Source organism: Canis lupus, chromosome 30 (assembly GCF_003254725.2).
Source record: "Canis lupus dingo isolate Sandy chromosome 30, ASM325472v2, whole genome shotgun sequence".
Classification (NCBI taxonomy): Eukaryota; Metazoa; Chordata; class Mammalia; order Carnivora; family Canidae; genus Canis; species Canis lupus.
Window position 1 is genome coordinate 37,879,677 of NC_064272.1, and position 15,136 is coordinate 37,894,812.

At 46.7% G+C, this 15,136-nt stretch overlaps 1 protein-coding gene across 11 annotated transcripts in view; it reads left to right on the forward strand.

Moving 5' to 3' along the window:
* Window positions 1-724: 724 nt before the first annotated feature.
* The window catches only part of ARID3B (AT-rich interaction domain 3B), a 54,012-nt gene continuing 39,600 nt past the window's right edge, over window positions 725-15,136 (forward strand). For 5 of the 11 annotated variants that reach the window (XR_003145936.3, XM_025472177.3, XM_025472187.3 and 2 more), the window contains exons 1-5: window positions 725-820; window positions 1,210-1,251; window positions 1,699-1,777; window positions 2,039-2,153; window positions 3,715-4,346. Coding sequence is in view for 10 of the 11 variants with exons in the window: in XM_025472177.3 (XP_025327962.1) it covers window positions 2,108-2,153; window positions 3,715-4,346 (678 nt within the window). In the remaining variant the exon portion in view is untranslated. The remainder of the gene's footprint in view (window positions 821-1,209; window positions 1,252-1,698; window positions 1,778-2,038; window positions 2,154-3,714; window positions 4,347-15,136) is intronic. The other 6 variants (XM_025472183.3, XM_035708981.2, XM_049104091.1 and 3 more) reach the window with 6 other exon arrangements.

A 15,136-nucleotide genomic window follows, 5' to 3' on the forward strand; every position in this document is an offset into this window, starting at 1 on the left:
TCATTATCCACCTGACATTATCCAGGTGGCAGATAGACGAGAGGAAAGCAAGAGCGGGAGCTGGCCGCCCCAGTGAACGGCTGACCTCGAAGGGCGGTTCGACAGGCGGCAAAGTCTTAAGAGTAAGCGTCGGGAAGCGAGGGTTTTTCCAAGAGGGGAGCGTCTTCCACACAGAGCGCCCCCACCCTCTGGACCCGGGAAGGGAGGATACGCCTTGGCCAGGGGACGAAGCATCCTCAGGGGGCAGCCAGGTCTCGGCCCGGGAGGTTCACGGGAACACTGACCTGGAAGCGGGAATCTCAGAGGAAGATCGACTTGAAAGCAGGCAGCGCGGGAAAGCAACCGAAGCAGAAAGAAACCCCGCGGGCACCCGTCGTGGTTCCCGTGCCTGCCTCCCGACGCGACGCCGCGCCTCACCACCCTCCGCGGCCGCAGGGCGCGCGGACGAGGAGCAACGCAGACCGACTCTTTTCAACTCCGCGCGGAAGTCCTGACACCGGAAGTCCGCGGCGTGCGCGCCTTCCCATTGGCCGAAGTCCCCGCCGGCGTCCGTCCGCTTCCGCCGCCGACTCGGCGGGGCGGGGCCGTCCCTGAAGTCACTTCCTGCTTGGCCCCGCCCCTCGCTCCCTTTTTGGCCGCTTCCGGCCTCAGGCCCCGCCCCGGCCAGTGCGGCCCCGCCCCGGGCTCGCGGCCCCGGCCCCGCGGCGCCGCTTCCGGTGCGGGCCCCGCCCCGGCTGTGGCCCCCGGCTGCGGAGGAGGCCGAGGCGCAGCGGCTGGAGCCGGGGCCTGACGCCGGCGGACCCCGGAGCGCCGCGCTCGGGTAAGCCGCGTGGGGCCCGGCTCGCTCAGCCGCGCGGGGGCGGGGGCTGCTGCAGGTGGAGGGGCCGGAGGGCTGCGAGGGGAGGCAGGTGTGCGGGGGAAGGTGAGGGCGCGGGGAGCGGACCCCACGCGCCGCGCACCCGGGGGGGGGTGTGATAAAGAGATGGGAGCTGCTAGGGCGAGGGTGATGGGGTCGGGGCGGCCGGGGAGCGCCCGCGGATTGGCTGGAGGGCTCGGGGGAGGTCGGAGTGATGGGGCCGGGGGAGGCGGGGGGGGGGGCCCGGGGCCCCGGCGCGGCGGTCCGGGGGCTTCGGGGGAAATGGGGGAGGGGGCCGGGTTTAGGGACGGAGGGGCTTAGATTTGCGAGGGACACAAGTTTTCTCCATGTAGGCAGGTGGCATTGTTGTTTGGACCTTTCTGCTTCGGGACGGGGTAGGTGGGCTCTCGGGGTCTCGGGGGGAGGGCGTGTGACCTGGGGCACTGAGTCCTCTCCATCTCACCCAGGAGGCAGCCCCCCCCGCCCCACGCTGGGGACAGCGCGCCGGGAAGATGGTGCGGCCGCTCGGGAGGCGGGGGTTCGGGGCCCGGCAGGGCCCGGCTGAAAAACGATTCCCTTTGCAATACATTGTAGTGATTATAAAGGAAGTTTATTATTATTATTATTATTATTATTATTATTATTATTATTATTAGGAAAGTTAAAATGATCACCCGATCGTTTGATGTAGTCTTTTGTTTAATTTTTTTTTTTTTTTTTTTTTTTGGACGCCAGTTTTTTTTGTTGTTGTTGTTTTTTAATCTTCAGTGTATATCCTTTTGCCGGCTGGCTGGATTGAATGCTGGATTGAAAATCTTTTCATATTTCGTTGCACTATAAAGAGGGCCAAAGCCGACTGAAAGAAGCGCTACGGGCGTTAAAGTCACACTTTCTCAAGCGCCAGGAGAGGAAGTTAAAAAGGCAAGTAAAGAGGCAGACTGGGATTTGAGTCTTGCCCTGAACGCGAAAGGCCAAAGCAAGCGCTTCTCAGATAAACAATGAGAATTTTTCATCTCCACTTCTTTTCACCTCGCTTTAAAGGGTTGCACCTTCCCCCTGCCCATTAAGAGATTAATAGACCCAGGCAGTTTTTATTGCTATGAAGCTGATTCCTATCCCCTTCTTCCCCCCACCCACCACCCCCGTTCGGTTTTTGTTTTTTTTTTTTTTTTTAATCTTTAGTCTCAGTTGGAAAACAGTGAAACAACGCAAATATCAAGTCTCAACCTGTGCAATGAGTTCTTTCATGTGATGACAACCCTGTATGCCATTGTTGCAAGTCCTGTTCACCTAAAATGTGCGTGTGCCTAGTAATCACCCTTCAGTTATGGAGACTTGCTGAGGAAACAGAACTGGAGTGAGGTTCCTTGGGGGTGGGGGTGGGGGAGTGGAGATCTGGAGAGGAGGAAGGGAAAGGGGAAGCCAGAGTGGAGAAGAGGGTGTGAAAGGGGGGATGTGTTTGGAGACTGATTGGTAAGAATGCTGATAAACCTGCCCCCAGAACACTTTGGGCCTGAAAGCCTTTTCTGTGTGCGTTTGTCATAGAATGTCACAGTGGAAGTGAATCAGAAAGAAGAGGGATGTGAAGAGATTTACTTGGCCACTTATGAAAAAGCAGCATTAACTTGTTGTTTACACAATACTGATACCTGTTCCAATTTAATTAACTTTAAAATCTCCAGAGGAATTCCTTCCTGTTTGTTTTTTGGGTTTTTTTGTTTGTTTGTTTGAGCTGACCATTGCAATTTGAAACTCTTGCCCCCTTGCATGTTTCTTTCTTTCATGTTGTTGAAATTGGATTCTTTTTTGAAGCTATAATGTACAGTTAGCGGGGCTCAGCCCACTTGAAAAGCAGGCCAGCCATTCGATCGGGGAAATTTGAAAAGTTTAAACCTAAGAGCAGTTTGCTGTGTTCTGCTTTTGTAGGAGAGAGCTCATTCTGTCTGCCTGATAGCTCTGTGCCTAGCTAGGGCGGTGCTTTCTTTCTCTGATGGGCCTGGGAACATAAGCCGTGCTCTCTCCTTTGTAGACAGGCCCTTCTTTCCCTTTTTTTTTTTTTTTTATTTATTTTATTTTATTTATTTATGATAGGCACACAGTGAGAGAGAGAGGCAGAGACATAGGCAGAGGGAGAAGCAGGCTCCATGCACTGGGAGCCCGACGTGGGACTCGATCCCGGGTTTCCAGGATCGCGCTCTGGGCCAAAGGCAGGCGCTAAACCGCTGCGCCACCCAGGGATCTTCTTTCCCTTTTTATTGTGGTTTTCTTACAACTTTTGTACAGTACAAACCCGGTTGCCTTTTCGGTGATAAACATGCTAATGTTTGATAATGTCGAGAGAGAGAGAGATCAGAACACAGAGTTTTGCAGGCTCGAAACTGTCTGGATTTACTTTTTATTTTTTTTTATTTTTTATTTATTTATTTTTATTTATTATAGTCACAGAGAGAGAGAGAGAGAGAGGCAGAGACATAGGCAGAGGGAGAAGCAGGCTCCATGCACGACGTGGGATTTGATCCCGGGTCTCCAGGATCGTGCCCTGGGCCAAAGGCAGGCGCTAAACCGCTGCGCCACCCAGGGATCCCGGATTTACTTTTTATACCCACATTTGTCCACCACTGCTGAGATCCATCCCGAATTTCCTCTCATAAATCCCGTTCTTCACACCGTTCCCTACCGCACCCCCACCCCGACCCCAAGCTCCCACCACCACTCCTCTTAGAACCAGGGCTTAGAGCATATGATTAATGTTTAGAACTCATACCCTTGACTAGAAAAAAGAAAGTTTTTTAATATCTGTTTTACTCTTTTTCCCCCCCTTGTTTCTCCTTCTTTGTGGTTTCTGTTAATCACTTAAGGTTTAGACCCAGTGTGCCGGCTGGGCTGTACCCAGGTTCAGAGCCATGCCAATTGGCGGGTGAAGCTTGAGGCAGTGATGGAACCACTGGCACAACAGAAGCAGCCTCGGCAGCCACCACCCCAACAGGCCTCTCCCCTGGCTCCTCTGCAGATGGATGCCAGAGAGAAGCAGGGACAGCAGATGAGAGAAGCCCCGTTCTTGTATGCCCAGAAGCTGGTCACGCAGCAGACTCTCCTTTCTGCAACCCCTGGGAGGCCATCTAGCAGCCCTGCCCTGGGTTCCTTAGCCAGAGGGCCACCAGCCTCAGCAGTGGCCCGAGTTTTTGAACGGAGCAACGTGAACTCAGAGCCTGAGGAGGAGGAAGGAGGTCTGGAAGATGAGGATGGGGATGATGAAGTTGCAGAGGTGGCTGAGAAAGAGGCCCAGGCCACTTCCAAGTATTTTCATGTGCAGAAAGTGGCTCGCCAGGACCCCAGAGCAGCACCTGGATCTGGTCTGCTTCCAGGACCAGGGCTTCCACTGCGTGCACAGCAAGCTAAAGAAGACCATACCAAAGATGCTTCCAAGGCCCCACCTTCAGTCTCCACAGCTGAGCAGCCAAGCTGGAATCTGGATGAGCAGCTCAAGCAGGTCAGTCTTCATGGTGCAGGGGGTCATTTATTCTTCCCAAAGGCCAGCTGAGAGGAGTACTGCCAGGGTCAGGATCTCTGCCAGTCTGGGCCTTCTCACCCAACTCAGTGACCCAACAGCCTAGTGATGCATAGACTGTGATATTTTTTTTTTCTCCTAGTTGTTTTCTTGATTACAGCAATGAAGTGTGCAGGTTCCTCCGAATATAGATTGTTTCAAGTGGGATGTGAAAGAATGTTAGTACAATCTGTTTTTTTTTTTTTTTTAAAGGAAGGAAGAGGTTGCAACAGTGTTATGAGGGATATCTAAAAATGCAATTGTAACTCTAATTACAGTTTTTTTTAGTAAAAGAACAGTTTTGCATAAGACTATTGCTTAGCTCCAGGCTAAACCAGCGTTGTGCTCTTTAAGCACAGTTTTGTTGTTTATAGTTAAGTGTAGCTGACAAGAAGTTCTTGTGTTGTGTATATTTTCCAAATCATGCCTGCATGATTGCATCATTTCACCCATACACCACCCCCTTTGAAATAGGAAAGGGTAGACCTCAGAATTCCCAGTTTAGCCAAGGCAGGCTTAAGTGATTTTCAAACATGGCTGAGCATCAGAGTCGTCTTGGGAGCTTTAAAAAAATTCAGATTCTGGAATCTTAAAGAATTATCTTGGTGTGGAGTCTCAGGACTCTAAGGTGTTCTCAACCAGGCTTTTGGCTTCTGATTCCTATTCTCTTTCTGACCTGCAGTGCAGTTTTTCCTCACCCAAAGAATGGGAGTTGCTGATGAGTTGTTCCAGGTTAAGTGACTCTTTGGTGCTTAGGGAGTTTGTGACAAAGCCGGTAGTTTCTAGGTACTCATAAGTATGTGCTCTTCATGTGGCCCAGTGGTGCTCTTTGGAAATGAGTCGTGAAGAACTATGGGTTTTCACAGGGCAACTGAGAAGTCATCTAAGAAAAGTCCTTTGGAACCTGAAAACACAGTGTCTTTGTATAAAGGAGCCCTGCGTAGTTGATCTGAGTTTTACCACAGCAGTGTTTCCAGTGGATTCCGGAGCTGGCAAAGTATGGTTCCATTCTCATCTCTTCCATTTATTACCCTGTGATCTGTCGGTAGGGCTCTCAATCTCTCTGAGCCTGTGTCCTTTCATCTGGGAAGTGAAAATGATGAAGCGTACCTCCCAGGGATGGTGTGAGGTTTGACTGAGCTAGCAGCACCCGGTAGGTCGGAGTGCTCCAGGTGCCCTTTATGCACAGAGCGCCGTCCTCTGCTGCGGCCACACCAACAGGCTGGGAAGCGGGCGAGGCGCCCACTGGCACCCGGGGGCACCTGGGCCTTCCCGCAGATCACCAGGAGGTAGAGGCTGAGCTGGGACTTGGATCAGAGAGTCCCAGCTTCCACGACAGCGGCAGCCTGGCCGCCGGCCCGGACCCGCCTCCTGGCTGATTGCTTTAGTTTAGCAAAACATCTGTGAGTTGCCTGCAGCCCCCGCGCTGCCTGCGGCTGGCAGAGTTCCATGCGGCCGCTGAGTCAGCCCGCAGCGGGCTCCCGCCCTGACGGCACTGGGAAAGTTCAGGCCCGAGGCGGCTGGGCTGCCCCCGCCTTGGCAGCTGGCCAGCCTCTGCGTGTGTGCGGTCGTTCCTAGAAAGTGCAGCCGCGTGCGAGGAACAAGTGGAGCTCCAGAGCCTGTCTGTCTTCAGGAAGTGCAGCAGGTGTTGAGGTCAAGCCATTAGAGCTCTGAAAAAAGAGCCTCTTCAGAAGCGGCGTGTGCATGCACACACGGGTGCACACCGGCAGGCACCCAGTCTGGTGCTCTGGGCACAGCAGCCCTGTGAAGACACAGCTCAATGCTCAGGGGCTGGCTGTTGGTTTTCTGAAACCCTTTGGGTTCATTTTAAGTTTCTAAGGCATATTTGACTAATTATAGACTGCCCGGCAGAGCACCTGCTAGGATGTTTTACAAACACCAACAGAGCGGAGGCCTCATCTCACACCCTAAAATTCCCCCTCCCCTTGGATTTGGAGATCGAGAACTGGGTTAGGGGGTCCTTGGGTAACAGTGACTTTAAAACCTCAGATGCGTGGGCCGCCTGGGTGGCTCAGCAGTTGAGCATCTGCCTTCGGCTCAGGGCGCGACCCTGGGGTCCCGGGGTCCTGGGATCGAGTCCCACACCGGGCTCCCTGCATGGAGCCTGCTTTTCCCTCTGCCTGTGTCTCTGCCTCTCTCTCTGTGTCTCTCATGAATAAATAAATAAAATCTTAAAAAACAACCTCAGATGCACGTCACCCTTTGCTTTTGAATTTAATTTTATAAAATTACTTCATTATGTATCCTCCTCCTTTGTCTAATCCTGCCTTTAAAGAAGTAAATGATATGCTTGCCGATTAAAACATCTTTTTTTAAAAGTTATGCTTAGGAAGGGGGGGGACTGAAAAAATACCCTCGGGGAGAGCCTGTTGAAACCCTTACAGACCATGAAACTAGCCAGCTTTTTTATTGTTCACAGTCTTTTGTTTCTGAGGCAGTTAACTTGTAGAGAGCAGAAATGGAATATGCCTTGCTCTGGCCAACAGTTACAAAGATCTTCTGCAGGTAATACTGTCAATGTGTTGCCGTGTGCATTTTGTTCTTTAATGCAACAGACTTTCACTGAGGCTTCTTTGGGCCAGGCCTGAGCTCCGTGGAACTAAGGAGCTCACGTTTTAAGCAGAACCCATGTGGAAACCTTAAGGGGCATTGGTCTTGAATTGCAGTAATTTCACTCTGTCCAAAGTCAGCAGAAGCCCAACTGCCCAGTCTTAGCTGTGCTGCAGATATTTTAAAAACAAGGTTTTGTTTCAGACATTTACATACCAAGGTAAAAACATTAATTTTGTCTACAGCATAGCTAGCATAGCTTGGTAAACCAACAGGAATACTCAAAAGTATCTTGCAAGACTTTGGGGGGTGCAGGTGGGCAGGCACCTGCTGATCAAAAAGCAAAATTTAAAAGCTTAGGGACTCCACAGTTTCCTTTGTTCTGTAATCCCTTTCTTAGAACATATGAAATCAAAATAATTTTATGGATTCTCTTTAAAGAAACTCTTAGAAAATAATTGTTTCTTAAGGCCCAGATCATTAGACAGAGTATAGTATTCTCTGACACCAGGGTGATGGGAAGATGGATAATGCCATTGAGCCAAGCATTCTAAAGCCCATCAGATTTCGATGGGCAGAGTAAACAATTGTAAAACAAGGCAACAGACAAAGAGCTGAGTGTCCCTTCTCTCGAGGGAGCTCAGTAGAGCCCTGTCAGCACACATCCAAGTGGGGGGTGTTGCTGGTCTATTAGGGGTAGTCCTCTGTCTTCCTGGGAAGAGGGTAGTTCAGGCAATACAGGCTTTGTCTGTCTTGAGCCTGTTAGTGAAGCCAGGTTTCCAGAAGGGGGTGGACTTCTAGAGAATAGAAAGATGAGCAATTGCTTGATAGGCATGGGGGGAGCCAAAGTGTGTGTGTGTGTGTGTGTGTGTGTTTCATACTTTGGCAGCCTCCACTGTTACTGAGTGTGGGAAGCTTGAAGGATGGCTGACTGCTTGGTCTCTGGAATCTATTGCCAAGAGTTTGTCTAAATAATAAGGTGCCGTTTCTTGGGCTAGTCCTACTTTTCTAGGTACATACTGCATGTCTTTGGAACATTTGATGCTTTTCGTGAAGATTGTGCAAACTATTGCATGAATAAAAATAAGATCATAAGCGTCCCTCACTTTTATTTGTAGGTCTGTCTTGCATGCCCTTAGCTTCTGCCGTCACAGTGGAGTCTCATCAGTGGTTCTTAATTGAGGTTCATCTTCCCCCCCCCCAACCCACCAACACACCCTGCTCCCGGATGTTGTTTGGCTGTGCTGACTGGGAGGGGGAGATGCTGGTGCACATCCTAGAATTACCTGGTTCAAGATGTCTGTAGTGCCAGGTTGAGAAACCTGCTTTACGTTGTGTAATTAGAAAGAGAACATATGCCATGTTTTCGTCAGGCACTGCCCTGGACTGTTTCTTTGTGTTTCGGTCTTGGTCACTGAAGAGTTTGGTACCCTTGAGTTTTCGTTGAATCTCCTTTCAGTATCTGTGTTGAGTTCATGTCTCTCCGCATAGTCACCTGGGTGACCAAACTGTCACTCAGGAGAGGATTGGGACCTAGAACTTGAGCCCTCTCATTTGGCTCTGCCAGCGGTGCTTCCAGCCTAGCATTCTGTGATGCCTGAGATGTCTGTGGTGATCTGTGAGACAGCTTGGTTGCTCTTTTAGACATTAACCCCAAAAGGTTAAGGTATAAATACTCAGCAAACATGTTAATTAGTAACAGATTTAATTATTAAATCAACATTGGTTTTGGGGCCAGAAGGCATGGATTTAGATCCTCGCTCCACTGCTTGCTCGCTGTAGTACTCGGGACAGGTGCCCTAACCTACCCCTCTGAACCCATACATACTTGTATCCCAGAGGATGGTAATCCTCTCCCACCATGCTCAGGGAGCAACTGTAAAAATATTACCAAAGTGGAAGAAGAATACGAGTGTGGAAGATCTTTGTAAATTTATACCATCAAGCAGGTTAGGTCAGACTGACGTTAGCACCAATACACATCTTGAAGCTGTATTTCTTCAGGCTTTACTACCTTTGTAGGTAAGATGCTCCATAAATCCTAGACACTGCTTTGAAACAATTCCTTTTCAAGTTTCCCAGAGCTGTGACCAAACTCTCATAATCTGGAGTTCTCTGAAACATTTCCGGATTATGTGAGCTAAAACTGTTGCACTTTAGTCAGCACTTAAAAAAAAATCTTTTCTTTTTCTCCTTGTTGAGAAACCATTGTACTTTTTTTTTTTTTTTCCATTGTACTTTTGAAGCTGCTTCTTTCCACATTAAAATAGGAGCATGTGCATGGCACCTGGGTGGCTAAGTGGTTGAGCGTCTGCCTTCATTCAGTTCAGGTTGTGATCCCAGGGTCCTGGGATCAAGCCCCACGTCGGGCTCCCCACAGGGGAGCCCCTCTGCCTCTGTCTCTCTCTGTCTCTGTCTCTCTCTCTCTCATGAGTAAATAAAAAAATCTTTAAAAATAAGGACATGGGCATGTTTCTTCTTTAGGTAGAATTAAGCTTTATTTACGTTGAATTCTTTTTTTTAAAGATTTTATTTATTATTTATTTGACAGAGAGAGCATGAGCAGTGGGGGAGAGCAGAGGGAGGAACAGACTCCCCGCTGAGCAGGGAGCCTGCTGTGCAGGGCTCTATCCCAAGACCCCAGATCAGGACCTGAGCCGAAGGCAGAGTACCTGATTTAGCCACCCAGGTGCCCCAAATTTACTTTGAATTCTTATGGATACATGGTCATGACTTAACTGAAGTCCTTACCCTTCTTACCAAACACTGATCCCACCACATGCATCTGAGACCCCATCCCCCTCCTAATTTTCAGGGACTTGCTTCATCAGAGAAAGGGCTATTTCCCTGACTCTTTGGACCCACTGGCTTCTGAAACTTTTTCCACATTCATATGTGTTCTCCTGTCTCCCAGATTTAAAAAACAACAATAAGCCCCTTTAATCCATAAATCTGTCTGGTTCATTTGTTATAGGGGAATGAGAAGTCATTTTTAAAAAACCTTCCCTTGACTACACATCTCTTTCCAGCTTAGCTCTTGTCTCCGTCCCCACAGCAGAGCTTCCCAGAGGCATTGTTTGCACTCCTACCTCCACTTTGTCACCTCCAGCTCACTCCTCAACACACTGCAGTCTAGACTCTGTCTCTTCCATGTTCCTGAAGTTCCTCTTGGTGAGGCCTCCCAGTGACCTCCATGCTGCTAAGCCCAGCCTGCTCTCACCTCACTTGATTTCTCAGTGGCATCGAATACAGTAGACTCCTCTCCTCCAAACATTCTCTTCCTTTGCTCTCCATGTCCCCTCCATTAGCTTATTTTCCTTTCTCTGTCTCTTCTGTGTGACCACTAGAACCCCAAGTTCTCAGGGCTTAGCGCCTCTTCTCTATACCCCCACCCCCACCCCGCCCTGGGCAATTTCTTTCACTCTCAGGGTTTTAAATACTGTCCACAAGCCATTGACTCCAGTATGCATCGTTTGGCCCTTGTTTCCATTCTGAGTTCAGTTGCCATATTCCCAACTACCTTCTTGACATTTCGACTTCGATGTTTTACTGGCATCTCAAGTCTAACACCTGTGAAGCCGAACTCCTGATTTCCAGCCTACTCCCCTACGATTATTTCCTCCTTAGTTCTTCCTTCTCTTAAAGGACATTTCTCTCCCTTTGGTCATTCGTATCAGAGACCTTCTTGTTGACTCGCTCTCATACTCCATCTGGTGATGTCCAGTCCCTCACCAGGTCTTACCAACTCTCCTAAGTGTCTAGACCACTTTTCTCCTCCACTGTCACCTCCCTAATCCAGGCTGCCGACGCTATCAACAAGTGTCTGTGTCTTCCCTCCCCCATTCTAATCCATTCTCTACACAGTAGCTGGAATGATCTTCTAAAAAACCAATCAGATTATGTCATTCCTTTAATGCCACCCAAGTATGATGTCAGTTGCTCTAATTGGAAAAGCCCAATCTGCATAATCTGATCCCTGCCAGTTTGTCAGCCTTATTTTTGTGAATCTCCTGATGTATCACTGTACTCCAGCCACCCTGGTCTTTCCATATGCTAGTCCTTTTGCCTGGAACACTCCTCTAGGTTAACTCTTACCCAGCCTTCAGTTCTCACCTTAAATATCGCTTCCTCAGAGGCACTGTCTTCACCTTTAGTGTAGATCAGGTTATAGACTGTCATTGAACATCATACTTTTACGTTCAATTACTATACTTTTATAGGTTCAGTGAACTTATACCGAAACATCATTATTCCCAAAGTCTCTAGTTTACCTTCCAGTCACTCTTGGTGTTGTAGGTTCTGTGAGTTTGTGTGGGGTTGGCTTGTTGGGTATCTGATTCCTATTCTTGACGGTAAACTCTTAAGACAGCAGGAACACAATCTGCCTTGCTTATCATTGTATCCTGGTGCCCAGCAGAGCAATGGCAGATAATAGGTACTGAATAAATATTTGTGTCTCCCACTGTTTTTGGTTTGCCCTGTTCTTGTTTCTGTTCTTTAATGCAAATGGCACCATTTCATTTTTTTAGAGCAGTCTTAGGTTCATAGCAAAACTGAGCGGAAGATACAGTGATTTCCCATATTGTCCCTGGCCCCACGTATGCATAGCCTCCCCCACTATCAAAATCCCCCATTAGGGGCACCTGGGTGGCTCAGTGGTTGAGCATCTGTCTGCCTTTGGTTCAGGTCATGATCCTAGAGTCCTGGGATTGAGGTCTGCATCAGGCCCCACGCAGGGAGCCTGCTTCTGCCTCTGCCTATGTCTCCGCCTCTGTGTGTTTGTGTGTCTCATGAATTTAAAAACAAAAAAACCCGACTGGAATGGTACAGTTTTGCAGTCAATGAACCTATACTGAGATATCATTATCCCCGAAAGTCTCTAGTTTACCTTCCAGTCACTCTTGATGTTGTAGGTTCTGTGAGTTTTGACAAATGTATATAAAATGGCACGTATCCACCGCTGTAGTATCATACATAGTTTCACTGCCCTAAAAATCCTCTGTGCTTTCTCTTTAAGTCCTGGCAACCCCTGATTTTTTTTTGGCTCCATAGTTTTACCTTCTTCAGAATACCATATAGTTGGAATCATACAGTGTATAGCCTTTTCAGATAAGCTTCTTTCACTTAATAATATACATTTAAGATCCCTCCATGTCTTTTCATGGCTTGATAGCTCATTTCTTTTTAGCATTGAATCTGGATGTACCACAGTTTATTTATCCATTCACCTATCGAGAAACATCTTGGTTGATTGGCAAATATGAATAAAGCTGCTATCAACATCTTTGTACAGGTTTTTGTGTAGACATAAGTTTTCAGCTTATTTGGGTGAACACCAAGGAGCACAACTGCTGGGTTGTATGTTAAGAGTATGATTAGTTTTGTAGGAAGCTGCTAAACTGTCTTCCAAAGTGGCTGTACTATTTTGCATTCCCACTGACAATGAATGAGGATTCAACATCCTCGCCAGCATCTGGTGGTGGTAATGTTTGGTATTCTTGCCTCTTTTTTTTTAATTGAAATTTTCACTGAGATCATTGTAGATTCACATGCTGTTATAAAAAGGATAATTTAGAGAGATCCCTGTACACTTTGCCCAGTTTCCTCCAATGGTGACATTTTATTTTTAATTAATTAATTAATTAATTAATTAATTAAAGATTTTATTTATTTATTTGAAATTGAGAGACAGCACACAGTACGGGGAGGGGCAGAGAGAGAGTAAAAAGGGGATGCAGACTTCCTGCTGAGTGGGGAGCCCAACTCAGGGCTGAATCCCAGGACCTCGAGATCATGACCTGAGCCCAAGTCAGACACTTAACTGACTGAGCCACCCAGATAGATACCCCCAATGGTAACATTTTACAAAGCTATAGTATACTATTACAACCTGAATATTGACAGTGTTATTATCCACTGATCTTATTACATTTTCCAAATTTTACATGTATTCTGGGTCTATTTTTTTAAGCCTATTTAGTTGTATGTTTAATACATCTTCTGAAATTCTTCTTGCTTATTAATAAGTGCATTTGAAGCTGTAGATTTCTCTCAAGGTCACATTTTTCCTGTATCCCACAAATGTTGATATGTAACATTTTTCATTGGTTGATACTAAACATTTCATTATTTCAGTTGTGATTGCTTCTTTAATTCATGTATTGTTCGAGTGTTTTTTAGTTTCCAAATATGTGGGTTTTTAAAATATACTAACTTGCAGCTTTTTTTTTTTTTTTTTATGATAGGCACACAGAGAGAGAGAGAGAGAGGCAGAGACACAGGCAGAGGGAGAAGCAGGCTCCATGCAGGGAGCCCGATGTGGGACTCGATCCCTGGACTCCAGGATCATGCCCCAGGCCAAAGGCAGGCGCTAAACTGCTGAGCCACCCAGGGATCCCCAACTTGCAGCTTTATAATAAAGCTCTAACCATTATAGTTAGAGAGTTGGTATGATAATAACTTTCTAGAATTTGTTACAATGTCCTTTTTGTTGGCCTTGTGTGCAGTCAGTTTCTATAAATTCTCCATGTGTGCTTGGAAAGAATGTAAATTTTTCTTTTGATAGATGTGGGGTTGCATATCTGTCTACTGGATCAAACTTATTAGTTGTGTTACTCAAATCTTCCTTATCCTTACTAAGTTTCATTTGTGTAATCAGTTTCAGAGAGAGGTGAATTAAATTATTCCAGGGTAGGACTGGCTTTCTTTTGACAAGTGCTAGTACATTTTTTTCCTTACACATACCAGTCTTTATATCTTAAGACCACATATCCATGTAATTATTAGGATTGGTGATACATGTGGGTCTATTTCTGCCCTCTAGATTTGGATTTTCAATTTAACCAAGGGTTCTCTTTGCTTCTTGTTTTGTCCTTTCCTGTCTTTTGTTCATTTGAGGTTTTGTTTTTTGTTTTTGTTTTGTGTTGTTTTTACTCAGGCTTTGTCTCCTCTACTGGTAGAAGTTATATTTCAGTTTCTGTTCTTTTCTTGATTACATTTAGATTTTACCTTGCATTCTTGACTTTTTGTACTACTCTCAAACAATATTAGGACCTTAGAGATTCTAGTTTTGTTTTGTTTTGTTTTGTTTTTAAAGATTTTATTTATTTATTCATGAGAGACACAGAGAGAGAGAGGCAGAGACACAGGCAGAGGGAGAAGCAGGCTCCATGCAGGAAGCCCGATGTGGGACTCAATCCCCGGTCTCTGGGATACGGCCCTGGGCTGAAGGCAGCGCTAAACTACCAAGCCACCCAGGCTGCCCTTAGGATTTTATTTATTTATTTATGAGAGACACAGAGACAGAGGCAGAGACACAGGCAGGGGGAGGAGCAGGCTCGGTGCAGGGAGCCCATTGTGGGACTCGATCCCAGGGCCCCAGGATCACGCCCTAAGCTGAAGGCAGACACTTAATTGCTAAGCTACCCAGGCTCCCAAATATTTTCATATTCTATTTTCCAACTTTGAATTCTCTCTTCAGCTCTTTCTATGCTACTTAATAACTTAAAAAATTGTTTATCTTAAATTGTGTTTAATTTCTGTACTTTTTTGACTTTTAAAAAATCTGCCTCTTAAAAAAAAAAAAATCTGCCTCTTTTTACCAGTTGGTTTCTATTCCTTTTTTAAAGCACTTTGAACATCTTTAACTTTTTAAAAACTTTGTTACAGAATTGTTAAAACTTTTTATTATGGAAATCTCTAGCATACAAAGGAAGAGAGAATGGTAGCAACTGTCTGTGTCCTTTACCCAGCTTTCAACAATTACCAACAATCTGCCATTCTTTAAACATGCTTATTTTAGAGACTCTTTTTAAATTATTCTATTATTATCTCCTTCTTGGAGTACTATTTCTTGTTTCCTGTTACTCTCCCATACGATGGCTTATTTCCTCTTGTGGTCTTTTTGTTTTCCCCGTGGAAGCTCATTTTGAGTTGGGATTTGTTTCCATGGGAATCCCATGTGCTGGATTATGGAAGCATTCCTAAGGGGAGTTTTGTCTTCTCTTCTGCTGGGGCCCTACAAGTTTAGCTAGTTGTCATTGCTTTGGGATAATGTGAATTTGGAGTTCCATCTGTGCCTGGTGAGAGCCTGGGCTTCCTTTTCTTATGGACCCTATTCTTCCACGAGGCCCTGGACAAACCACAAGGTTCCTTACTTCTCC